Source organism: Melopsittacus undulatus, chromosome 3 (genome assembly GCF_012275295.1).
Source record: "Melopsittacus undulatus isolate bMelUnd1 chromosome 3, bMelUnd1.mat.Z, whole genome shotgun sequence".
Taxonomy (NCBI): Eukaryota; Metazoa; Chordata; class Aves; order Psittaciformes; family Psittaculidae; genus Melopsittacus; species Melopsittacus undulatus.
In genome coordinates, this window is record NC_047529.1 from 56,535,616 (window position 1) to 56,549,749 (window position 14,134).

At 35.3% G+C, this 14,134-nt stretch overlaps 1 protein-coding gene across 1 annotated transcript in view; it reads left to right on the plus strand.

Moving 5' to 3' along the window:
• Positions 1-8,304, plus strand: part of GRIK2 (glutamate ionotropic receptor kainate type subunit 2) — a 399,537-nt gene extending 391,233 nt beyond the window's left edge. Inside the window, exon 16 of the mRNA XM_005145088.2 lies at positions 7,866-8,304. Coding sequence (XP_005145145.1) covers positions 7,866-8,030 — 165 coding nt within the window. The 3' untranslated portion in view covers positions 8,031-8,304. The remainder of the gene's footprint in view (positions 1-7,865) is intronic.
• Positions 8,305-14,134: the final 5,830 nt, after the last annotated feature.

A 14,134-nucleotide genomic window follows, 5' to 3' on the forward strand; every position in this document is an offset into this window, starting at 1 on the left:
AAGTAATAACAAGCCCTTTCAGCTGCCTTTTATCTTGAGAAAATGTTGAAGACTGACAGATATTATGGAGAAACCAACGCTAACCATTCTGATAGTATGTAGTGTGGTAGGCCTATAATAGTGTTTCCAAAAGTCTAGAAACTGTTGACATTAAATTAATACTAATAGTCTCTCTCTGTTCAATATGATTTGAGGCCATACCAACTTTTATATTAAATTTATGCTATCACACTGAACTATAAAATTGGTATAGATATATATAAATAATGTACAGCAGACTTGAGCTCAGCAAACTATAAAAGCTGTTTAGATATAGCTGAACTCAGGTAAGACAGGTCTTATATATTTTCTAAAATGAATCTGTAGGGTGGAATATTTATTTTCAAATAAAACTATATGGTGTTATATGCAGCATTTTAATCCAGATAGATTCACACATGAAAGGATTAATTACACATCATCATCACTTCCTTTCACCATGCCTGTAGATCAACAAACCCAATCCTCCTTGGGTGAACAGAGAATTAATTTAGGTCTAGGATCAAAAATGATTTAACAGGTGAATGAACTTTTACATCCAGTGGCTGAGAGATCAAGACATCAGATGACTGATTTTAGTGCAATCAGGATAATTGCTGCTGAAATGCAGTGAAATACCCTGCACAGCTGTGACTGCAACACAAAGAACCATTAAAATATTGCATTGGATAACATACTGAATCACATAGGCAGTACCATATGTTGTTATTTATTTGCTCAGCTGCAGCTACATGGCTGAAGTAATGTGAATTGCTTTCAGCACTTATTAAACACCTGGCAGCCCTTTATAGGGATTGTCAAGGGGCAATGGACTGCAGTAGTATGTCCTGGAGGAAGCTGGTGTGATAAGCTTAGTACTGGTAGAAATTATTACCATGGACTGAATCATAGGTGACAAATAGTACTTAGCACCACTGATCCAATTTGAAAATTCAGGACCAGATTTAGGAATCTAGAGGAATCTTGAGACTGTAAGCCTCTTTCACAAGAGGTGGAACTGAATAATACGTAGATAAACTGAATAAAAGGATAAAGATTATCTTGTGAATGCTTCTCTTGTCCAACATGGCACCTAACTCCACGGGATTAAGTTGCCACCATACCCCTATTTCAGCCAGATCCTGGAAGCACAAAAGGATTGCACCATCCTTCTCTCACCATCCTGGAGAGTAGGACAGTGTATCATCTGTGTGCCATTGACACCACAGCCCAAATTATTTCATTATCTCCTCAGTGGCCTCATATACATGTTGAAAGGAGAGATGACAGGATGAAATCTTGTGGAATCCTGCATGAGAAAGTGCCCTCGGGGCTGATGAGCAATTGTCCTATGCCATCCTCTGGGATTTCTCTGAGAGGAAAGAGTGGAACCACACAAGTGCAATTCCATCTGCCCCAGCCTAGGTCCACAGGTGAGTCAGAAAAACCTCATGGTCAGTGAAATAGCCAGAAAGGCTGCTGACGGAGCTAAACAATGCCACCTTTGAAAAAGGTTTCTGCATTGATAGGAGCTCCCCATGAGCCACAGGGAACTAGTGTAGCTGTCAGGATGCACTCAGACTGGAACCAGGTTAAACAGTTTCAGAAGACTTTAAATGGACTCAGAGTTGCTTTATCAGAAGTCTCTGTCATCCACCCAGAGTACATTTTGTTTTGTCAGGAAATAAATTTTAGAATTTGAGAGTGGCCGAATTGGTTTTTTCAGATACTAATTATTTAAGGCAAGCTGGGATCTTATTGCCCCAGTGGGACAATATCTGCTAGAAGTGGCCTGCAATGAGGTCCTGTATGTCTTCTAAGTTCATTGCACAACTCTAAAACCCAGTGAGCAGTTCAACCTGCAGAATATTATTTCAGTGTTATTATTTTCAGGGTTGGACTCATCAGATACTTGTTGGTCCTCTCTATGAAATAGATAGCAAAGTCTTTGAAAAAATCAGCATTCAATTCAGTTAGAGGGTGAAACACCTCATGCTTCACCAAGCAGTATGGAAAAACTCTACTGGTCTTTATATGGTTGACTTACTGTGGAAGAAATGGTTAGTTTATGAAATTTATGAAATTAAAATATTCATTTTGCTTGATATTATTGTCTTTATTTAAGTAGGTGATGACATCTCCCATACATCTTGGAATTTAAAAGTTATTTTGAAAATAAGTTTCTAAAATGATTACACATTCTACTTCTACCAAACAAGCAATAACTGCCAAATCTGAAATTGAGAATATGTTGGTGATATGTTCAGCTATTTAATGTGAAATTAGCCTGTGGTGTACTTGTGCATTATTCTTGCTATGGATTGAAAATGTACTACATCAGAAAAGTGTGGGAAATTAATTTTAATGTAGCCATATTATGTGTATATAGATATATATATGTACATATATATATGTGTACAGCTTTTGATCAACGATCAGGTCTAAGACTAGGTATATAACTAAGCAACCTAAAATCTGATGATTACAAGTACACTTTAACTTCTTTGGTAACACTTGAACTACGTTGGAAATGGTAATGCTTGAACTACAAAGAAATACAATTTCTCTTTTTCTGAGGCTATTTTCATTCCATGACTTGATCAGCTCTTTATGATCCTAAATCAACATTTTGCTAGGATTCATGATGGTGTCCAGGGGGTTTTTCATATACACATTCAAAACCGCTGGAGGAGTGGCATGTGGCGGCAGAAACCGGTTAGGAGGGATGGTCAGGTTAGGGCTGTGCATTCGTTCTTATTAACTTCAAGAGCATGAAAACCAGTTTAATTGATATATCTCACTCGATGCTACAACACTGATGCATAATACAAGAAGGCAATGAAGGATTACTGCTGTTACTGCTTTAAGAAAATTAAACAATGTTTCAGATAATGTCTGACACACAAGACTGGAAGTAATAAACTTTTGAGTAAATCTTGCATTTTTTATTGAATATTGACAGCTTTATATTATCTTCATCAAATGTGAGAAAATATACCAGCAACTGATTGAACATTTTTATATTTAAACCACATTGAGTAGTATTCACTTAAATCAAAATATTGAGTGGTGCAGGCACGTCATTCCTGTCTTCCTGTTGCTGTTTTTAGGCTGATAAAAGCAAAATCCGTGGTAGCAGCCTCACAATTATGTGTCTCATCAATGCTAATTTCTAATTACCTGATTTTCTATAACACAATATAAAGAAAACAGTTTAAATATTGTGTACCTTTCATATCAATACATACATGCAGAACTATATTTTCTCAGGCGGTAAAACCATACACAAGCTGTCTAAATAGATTGCAAACAGTGTTAATGCTTAGCTAAATTACCATCTTCTTTCTACATGATTTAAGAGATGTCATCTGTGGCGAAGTATTAAAGAGGTATCAGTTATTTCTTTTCTATCCTTACAGAGATGAGCTTTTCAAAATTGCTTTGTGTTAAAAGGTTAAGAAATGCAGTTCTGATTAAAATTTTCTTTTGAACACTTGAACTCCCCACTCAGAATTGCAACTTCATTTAAACATTTTGTAGTAATTTGTTGCAACCAAATAGTTTCATTTAATTGCAGTATTGTTTAGAGAACTCTATGCCTTCCTTCAACTTTTCATAGAATCATAGAATAGTTAGGGTTGGAAAGGACCTTAAGATCATCTAGTTCCAACCCCCCTGCCATGGGCAGGGACACCTCACACTAAATCATATCACCCAAGGTTTCATTCAACCTGGCCTTGAACACTGTCAGGGTTGGATCATTCACAACCTCCCTGGGCAACTCATTCCAGTGCCTCACCACCCAAACAGTAAAGAATTTCTTCCTTTTCTACTATTTGATTATATATAAGATGACTTGAAGGCAGTATTTACTTTCTGGTAACATTTCAGGAGAAAACTTGTAATTTTGTAAGAGTAGGTGAAAAATCAATTATAACTGATGTTTTCGTAACATGCCTGAAGTGTGGAAGGTAAGTTGGGACAAAAGGTTATTTTCTTTGAATTAAGCAGTCTTGTAATATGTACTAAAAGTGCTCTATTCCATGGTAGACAACAGTTTTGAAATAGAGTCTGTATGCTCTGTAAATGTTTTACTCTTTTTCCCTAACGATCTGAATGGTCAATTGAATTCAGGATCAAGACATTGGGTTGTATTTTCTAAAATCATATCTGAAAATGTCATTTATCTGTCACAAAAAAGTGTCACCAAAAAATCATGTCATATTATTCTAAAACAGTAAAAGAACACAAAGTCTAACTGTACAGAAAATGGAGTCTGCACACAGATTGGAATTGAAAAAGGCAATAAAAGAATTTCTATTAAATAAAGGTCAAACATAAAGAAATCTTTTGTAAACCTTTTTTGGAACACGATTTTATACCAATATGTGAGAAAACTCTTCCTTATGTTTCTCAGATAGAAGGCAAGGAAGAATAAGCATCCAGGCCATGAACTTTTATATAGCCTTGAATTAATCTTTTTAAAATACATAACTATTTCAGTGACTGAAATCTTGGGGGCAAGAGGGAAAGTAATATTGCTCTTATTCAGTGATCAGTTATCAAAACAATGGTATTGTCTAGGAACTAATACTGTTTATAGTTTTAAAACATTTCATATTCTAAAAGACATATCAGACATATAAAACTTAGTAAATGAAGTAATCAAATAATGGTTTTAATACCATATATGCAGATAAGTTCCCATTAACTTTTTACAAAATAAATACAGAACACAAAATTAATGAATTTTCTTGATAAAATAGCTATCTGAAAATTTTGTTAACTGCCTTTTTAATATTGCCAGTCTTTCCAGCGTTTCTCATTGAATAAGTTTTCAGATCCAGGTGACATTCTCAGATAAAATGTGTTTGCATGTTTCATGAAATCTCATTTGAACAGTGTTTCAGAAAGTTGGCAACAAGTGCATATGTCTTCTTACCTCTTGATTATTGATTGTAATCCTGTTTCTACTGATACTATCTAAAAATTTATACCATTTGATAAGTGTTTGCAGATCTTTGCAAAGATTTTGGTGGATTAATGCATCTTGAAAAGGAGTCACTCTGTTTTGGCACTTGTGTTAGATGTCTTGGCAAAGAAGCGGACACAATCTTGAAAGTTTTAAAGTGCCAATGTACCATATCTAAATTTAGATGGATTTTGTTTCTCAGAATGTTTCACTTAGATCTTTGCTCCAGAGGTGAGAGCCAAGTAATGGTTGGAGGGTGTAAGGCTTAGATTTGCAGCATTTATGTCTTAGTGGATTCCCTGTGAAATTCCTGAGTTATGTGCTAGATTCTCCATATAGTAAAAATGCCAAGATCTGCAAGCATTAGCAATTGAGCCTGTAATCCATTAGGGAATATTAAATTAAATTTTACCCTTTGGAAAATTTTGGGGGTTAATTTCAGATTTGTAATCACAGCTACAGTTCTGATGTTAAGTAAAAGCACTTTCTAAAAAAAAAAACGAGAAGGTCTAAGAAGTTCTAATTGGGTGTTTTCTGTCAAAGTACAGCTGTATAAGAAGTAGGTACAGCTTTCTGCTTTCAACACAGTGTTAAGCAAAGATACCTTATGCATGAATATTTGACATATTACATCTCAGACTATTCAATTAGAAATTTTAGCCACCGCATTCACAAAGCTATAAATTCTGTCTTAAATGTCAACTCAGTCACTGGAACATCTTTAAAAGCTATTACTAATGTGTGTCCATTGAAGAAGTCACTCCAGCTAGAAATGCCTGCCAGAAATTATAATTTTTTTACCGAAATTTGGCCTCTGAAGGTCATGTGCTTGACTGTGCACCAGAGCAATATACCATCCTCTCTTTTGGACTAAAATCTTACACATTTCCTAGTTGTAGATGTCATTGCTATACTTCAGACTTATCAGAAAGGAATGTTTGAAATGAAGGGTATCACAGCCAACATTACCTTTTCCTTCCACCTGCCTATTCCCTTATTCATGGAAAGGATAAGGGAAAAAGTTGTTTGTTCAGGATTTGGGGGATTCAGGTTCAGTTCTAACCTGTGACTGAGACAGCTCATGTTTGTACTCTTCTATTTACGAAATTTTACATTAAAATGTTGAATTCATCACTGAAGCAGTAACTGTCACTGAAGCCTTTCCTTCTGTGCTCTAATCTGTAATGTACAGAAAAAGCCCATGTTCTCTTCTCTCTCCCTTTCTTCTGTTCTATCTTTTAACCGCTTCTGTACCAAGTGGAACAGTATCAGTAGGTGGAAATGCAGGCATTTTTAACCGGAAATGGCTTAATGCTTGTATGTTGCAGCCATTTGATGAGCGCTGAAGCTTAAAGCTCCTTTGGCAGAATACTCTATTGAAAGACACACATGGAAAACTTGAGTGTGAATTCTGTGAATTCTGATTGGATCCAAGATTAAGCCAAACATCAATGTGCTTAGCAGAATTTCTACTCACTACTGCCAAATGACATATCTGTAAAATTTAATGTGGAAAACTGAGTGCCTTACTGCTCAGAGTGCCTTCAGACCTGGAAGGTTTGTCAGAACCTGAATGCAGGTTTTGATAAACAGTTTCAATTTAGCTTTCCAAAGAACTAGGTAGGGTGAGGTACTTAAATATTTGTGGATCTCATCTCCAAACTTGAGGTTTGCGCTAATAATGATGATGTAACAGTTTACAAATAAAAACCAGAGTTCTTGATTTAGGAAATAAATCAGGCAATTATATTGACTGATGATCTATTACTAATCACACAAAATCCAACATTTATCAAAAAATGTTTTCAGTAATTCTAGCTTCCCTGTCCTTTTTTTTTTTCCTAGATCATCTCTTCCTAGATTATCTCTTTCTCCTCATTAGTTACTAAGAAAGCAAAATGCAAAGGACTACATTATACCTCAAATTTGCTTTGTGTGAGAGCAATTGTCAGAGGCTTGGGCTCTGGGATGTGTTATTCAGTGACTAAATTTCTGCATTAGATAGAAAATATTGAAGTTAAAGTATATGATAAAAATGGTGAATTCACATATCCCCAAAGCTGAGACTCTTCTTCCTTACTTCCATATTTCATCCATCAGTTCTCACACTGAGGAGAAGCTAGCTGTTCAGCACCCTATTAGCAGTTGAGAATTCAGTCAGACTGAGGGACTAAGGGAGATTTTATATTACTTTTCAAATTTACTTCACTGAAAAATGAAAAAAAGGGTTTCGAGGACCTAGATTTCAGTGAAGACATGTTAAACGTTTTCCAATAATATGCATAAAATCAGATTAACTTGTTTTCAAATATATACTCCTCAAATGATATTCAATAACAAAGGAAGTGTTTCAATACAGAAAACGTTAAAAATAATGGACGAGACGATAGCATTTTCAATAATTTGGACTGCATTTTAACTGTATTTAAGCATTAATGTAGGTAAACTTCCTATGCTAAGGCTTGTTGTTTTGCTGAGGAACAGCTATTTGAATTATATAGAAATAAAATTATTACTTTTAATATGGGAAAGTTTTTACTGAATACCTAATATATACTGCATTCAGATTCTATCCTCTAAGTCTAAGCTATGTTAACAGATAGTCTGCTTGAATTTTTTTATGCATCTATAGTTAGTAGCTGCCAGGCAAATAATTGTAGGTGACTTTTTCACTGAGTCATCACAGCTTGATATGTAATTTACATTATTATGTGATGAATATTTAAAAGACAGAAATTTGCTATGAGCTCCAGACTGAGACAAAGCAAATCTATAGGACTGACAAGGCTGTGCCAATAAAGTGAATCTGCTTCTAGATATTATTTCTAGACATTTCTCGCTGATTTTTTTTTTCTTCCTCTATTTCACTCTGTAGAGGTCCTTCTGTAGTGCCATGATAGAGGAGCTAAGGATGTCTCTGAAGTGTCAGCGTCGATTAAAACACAAGCCACAGGCCCCAGTTATTGTGAAAACAGAAGAAGTTATCAACATGCACACCTTTAATGACAGAAGGTTGCCAGGTAAAGAAACCATGGCATAGAGCTGGAAAGCCAAATACCCCAAGCACAAACTGTCATCTTTTTTCGAAACAACCTTGCAAGAATGTTTCCTGTGGAAATATGCAACCTGTGCAAAATAAATGAGTTACCTCATGCCGCTGTGTCTATGAACTAGAGACTCTGTGATTTCAGCAGTTGCAATGGCCAGACTCGAATCACAAGCATCATGGATCAATCAAGTTATGCGGGGTTACACTGTTCGTCATGGGTTTCCACCATTCTGAATGAATGAATGTTCCATGTGAGTTTTGTGGCTGGTTTCAAATGCAGTCTCAGTGAGAAGTTACAGGTTCCTTTTCAAGTTCAATGGTTGCCAGGAGATGGAAAATAAATGTCCAAGATGATACTAACTATGGAAGGAGTCTAATAAGCATAATATCTTAGAACTGTAACGGAACAAGAAACCATATGCTCTTCTGAACTTCCAAGCATAGAAGAGTTGGTAACTGCTGGTAGACTGCAACTATCATCTGGACAGGCAATATGAGCTTCCTGGATGGGAGAAATGTTAAAGTGAAGAAACATGAATCCCATGATTAGAAGGATAAATATGAGGATACTCACCTACTTTTTGGACTGTCTGTGACACTGAATTAAGTAAATAAATAATAATTAAAAAAAAATAAATCAGTAACTTAAATTTACCTGGGCTGGAATTTTAATCTAAAAAAAAAAAAACCAAAAAAACTAAACAAACAAACAAACAAAAAAAAAAACCCAAACCCACAACATACAAATAAAAAATTCCATAATTTTGACCCAAGTTTTAGATGAATGAAAATTTCCTTGGTAAAAAGCAATATATCTTACAACCTTTAGATAGAAATTATTACTTTTTTTCTTTAATTGTGAAAAGAGGGAGGGGTTGGGAATCACTGTATTTCACTGTAGAGGGCTTGTGCTTTAGCCTGATTGGGTTTTGAAAACCTTGCTCCTGCTTCTAATTGAACTCAATGGAGCCTGAAGAATTCTCACTAATATTGGAAGTAGGATGAGTCACCTAAAAGAAGTGAATGGGGAGAACTTTAAAGAGGACTGCATTTTTCAGTACAGTCACAATACTAAATGAACAAAATTCTTGAGCAGGTTTTTTTTCCAAAAAAAAAAATGTTCAGGTTTCTTTGTGGAAATGCAAGATTTCTATGAAAATAGTTTTTGTATGGAAATTTTTGTAATACTTTTTATCAACAAAATAAGAACATGTGTTTCTGTCAGGGGTGTGATGCCAAGCATGAATGGTAGTGCGTGTGCACCACCAACGTTTGGTGAAAACTATTTTTATCAAGAAAAAGGAATCTTAGCAGAGACATATTTTCAAGTTAGATAATATAAAAAATAGGTGCACTACCAACACTGCTTACCATGCTACACCCCTGTTTTCCACTAGGCTGATAACATGCTGTCATGAACAATTGCGTGTAAAAGGTAAAAGACACAGATCTCTTGAGCACATTGTGATAACAATTAAAGTGCACTCAGTTTGCTGTTTGAAACCAATGCACAAAATTAAAAAAAAAAAAAGCGCATTAAAATTATGTCAGTTTTAGTTGTTTTGTTTTTGCTGTGTGATTTGAGCAACGTATGTACAGTACTTTGTGTTGGTACTGGTACTTAGCCTCAGCTTAGGGCCCTGTTCTGCTGATTCTTGCCATGAAAGGCACGGCCAGAGTTTTCTGGGATTCCTGAGGAAAGCCAGTACAACACATTGCGATAAGTTTTTGCAGGACCTAGCCATTAGTTGCTTCAAAGCTAATTTATATGTCCTGCCTGTGACACATAAAGTTCCTGGAAATAACATTTTTAAATACTGCCCTACAGATGCTCAAGATGGATGATCTTGAGGTCCTTTCCAATCCTAACTATTCTATGATTCTATGATTCTATGCTGAATCTTGCACCTCCATCTGCTGTAAATTTATTTGTATATCAACAAGAAATATATAGAATGGACTGTGAAGGAATGATATCTCAGCCAAAAATATTGCCAAGATTGTTTTTATACAGAAAATAATTAGTTCAACTAACTTGAACCAAACTAAAATTATCACAGATAATTAGTCATTGGTGAGTAATGAGATCATTTATTTACTAGTATTTAATTTAATCTTACTGTCTTTCTAGAGCAGGAGTATAAGATATATCATTCAAATTATAGAAATTATATCATGAAATGTGGGGGAAAAGGGGAGGTTTGTGTCTACTACCCAGTTCCCATAAATCTTCATAGATACCGAGCTGGCCATTTCTGTTGTGAACAGGGACTGAGAAAGCAAATTCTCTTGTATTCATGAGAGTTTCATCCCCATTTATGTGATAACAAGGAAGAGGTTACCTTTGTCTGAAGTATAAACAAGATAACAACATCTTCAGCAACGATTCTGAAAGTGAATATACTTACATAACAAATATTTAAGTTAATTCTTTAAAATACAAAGGGCGAGAAAGTAAATGTCGTACAACAGAATGAAAATTCCTAATTATGGTGGTTTGGAATGGACAAAAATTAGCTAGTGCATTTGAGTGATGATTTACAATAAAATTTGTAAAATCGTGTAATAAATGCTGTGTTATATTCAAACAAAACTTTCTTTTCTCCATTAAGGGTGTTGAAATAAGGATTTCATTCTCACCTTGATGCACACGACTAATTCTTATTAAGCTTTATGGGAGCCAAAGTAAGTGTGAATGCAGAATATGTCCCAAATATTTTACCAGGTCAACGTCCCCCAGGGAACAAAAAAATAAAACCAGCAGTAATGTGACTTAATTAAGATTTCAGTGAAAATTTCAGGCTTCTATTATTAAGGAAACTATGGAAAGTAACTGAAGATTTGTATTTTAGATCAAGACTAGAAATGCCTGCCTCCACAGATTCATAGTAGCATAATGTCTTAAAATAAAAAAAAAAAATCATACACTAATTCAGACTGTTACTTTGTTGTGCATTAGTAATTATTTATGTTTCACAGAAAAATAAGATACTTGAGGAAAAATTACTAACAAAAATTTGACCCCCAAAGCAGCAGAAATGCTACTGGTAGTTTTGTACTCAAAACCAAAAACATAATGATTCCTTTTCCTTTCACTGTTGTGAAGGAAATCCTTAATTCTGAAAAAAGTTTCCTCATTTTGATAGGCCTCTGAATGGCTAGTTCCAAATTCACAAATTCACATGTAGCATAAATTTCAACAGTGCCATTAAAATCACTGGAACTACACCAGATAATATCAAGTGAGTATCTATCTGGCCCATGAAGATTCAGAATCTGTACATAACTGCTTGTGTGGTTTCAGAAAAAGCTCAGTCTGTTGATTTCCCAGGACACGATGATGGGTGCTTCTCTTTCTGACCTTGAATGTCACTCTAGAGATGACTTTTAAAGCAGTTATAACTCAGTTATATATGGTGCTACCTGGAGGATGACAACTGAGGTAAAAACTGAACAGGAATTTTTTTTTCTTTTTTACTGTATCTGTTTCAAGGAAGACAGATGTCTATAATCTTTAAAAATTCTCAAGACACACAATTTCACTCTTCAAGTTGCCTCAGCATGGTTATACAGCAATAGATAACTATATGGATAATACAGAATAAATGGCAAACCCCCTTTAGCTTATCTATAAATGAGAAAATGTGAAAGGACTGGTAGTAAAAAATTCTAAGCCAAATAGTTAGATGAAATCAAGAGATGTGTGGAGCTTAATTCTGTGATTCTGTGATTTGTCTGGTTATACACATTAGCAAGCCATTTCATATTATTCTTACATAAAAACAAATGCAAGCATATCCAGGGAGTAGCTGGCAGGTTAATAATGAGATACTGCTTCATGAAGTTTCTGTCTCAACTTTTATTTGAAGAATTCAGTATAAGTTTGACAAAACCTTTTCTTTCATGTTTATATTATATGCATTAATCCTTCCTGGTTTCACCCATAACGTCTTCCAAAACCCCCAGATAACAGAATGGAAAAGACACAATGTATAAAGGAAATAAACCCATCAAAATCCAAAATCTCAGATAGAAGTAGGAGAAATACCCTGATATTCTACAAAATCAAAATGTTTTCATGGAAAAGGAGTAATGAGCAGAGATAACAACATACAAAGAGGTAAAATATAATGTGATAAAGTAATTTTTGTATTATTATATTAAGGATAGTCGAAAAATATTTAAAGTATTTTAGACACAACTTCACTTAGTCTCCAGATACCTTAGAGTTTCCAAATACATCAACAATCACAAAATATGATAACTAAAATGCTAACTACTTTGAAAGGAATTTCAAAACTAGGTTTTGTCCCCAAATGTGTACTGATACAGTATTAAAGTCAAAATAAGAATCCAACCCACGTTAAGGTGTACAGGAGCAATTGTGTTTCTTGTCATTTTTTCAAAGATGTGTAGGAAAATAAAGGATTGTGAGTTTGACTTGTTTGACATCCAAGATTGTTTCTTTCCAACCTCAAATATGCTAGTGTCCTGTTCCCTTCCAGTCTTGCCTCTGTACCTTCCTACAAGCACCTCTGATGCTATTAAATTTATTTTCAAAACCCTTCTCTTCTGGCTTTCCCATAAAATGTAGTTCTAATTAAAACTAAAGTTACTCACCTCTCCAGTTTGTATCCACAAAGATAAACACACTAGCTTTTTATGCGACTGTAATTGTCCTTTTCATTTACTACCCCTCTCTGTCCCCTGCCTGTGTTATCTTCTCCTGTTGTTCTTGTACTTGCCTAGACTGTAAGCTCTTAGGGGGCAGGGAACCTGTCTTTAATTTGCTCTATGTAGCACCATGAACTATGGAGCTATATAAATAATAAAAAAGTAGATTTTCTTAAATGATTTTTGAAGTGATAGTTATCTGATTGACTGCCAGTGTAGTGATACATTGTTTTAACTCATTGCCTGATATCCTAATCACTACAGCAAATAATAATAAAAAGAATTAAAAATAATAAAATCAACCCAAAGGAGCTATCACACTGGCTCATCTTATTGGAAATGTCTCTACATAGTTGGGGTTTAGGAATATAGAGCATCATGTTTGTATAGCTTCTATTGAGGTTTTAATCTGAAATCAGCTGAATCTGAAAATCTGAAAAAGTAGGGTAACAGAAAAAGAAGGGCTATATACAGGATGAGCTTTGTGAAAGAAAAGTTTAAATTGGTTTAGGCTTGGTAAAGCTATAATTAAACAATTTCCTAAGTTGAACACTATACACCTTGCATTCTTTCATTGAATCTTCTCACTTAGATCAGCAAGACTCTCATTATCAAAATTGATGCTAATTCTATCAATCTGAGCTAGTGCACGGAGTTGTTCTTCCCCAGGTGCAGGACTTGTCATATTCCTTTGTTCTGCTTCAAGAAGCTCCTGTTGGCCCCTTCTCTCCAGCCTGTTGAAGTCCGTCTGAATGGCAGCACAAACTTCTGCTTTATCAAACCCTCCTCCTTTGAGTAATGCGCACAGTCTCTGAGAATGCAGTCTTTTCCATCAGACAGGTAATTAATGGAGATGTTAAACAGTATGAGACACAGTATGGATCCTGAGGCTGGACTTTCTGCCATTGATAACAACCCTTTGATCATGACAGCTGAGCCAGTTTTCAATCTAATATATTGTCTATATGTCCTTAATATATTTGGAAATAGTTTTCAAGAGGATTTTTCTCCCTCACTTTCCCAGTGATGAATGTGAGGCTGGCAAGCCTATAGGTCTCCACGTCCTCCTTATTGCCATTCATGGAGGTAGGAGTGACGTTTGCTTTCTTCCAGTCCTCATATATCTTCAGATTATCAAGTGACCTCACAATAACATCAGCGAGCTCCCTCAGCCTTTGCAGGTGCATCTTATCAAGTCTCATTAACTTATATATGTCCAGTTTGTTTAAATGTTCCCTAGCCTGATCCTTGTCCACTGAGAGTAAGCCTTCCTTGCTTCAGATATTCCTACTGATCTCAGAGACCTGGCTTTTCTGAAGGTCAGTCTCACCCGTAAAAACCCAGATTGAAGAAGATACTGAATACCTGGCCATCTCCTTTGTCATCAGGCTCCACTGCTGTTCTGCAGCTGTCCCACAGTT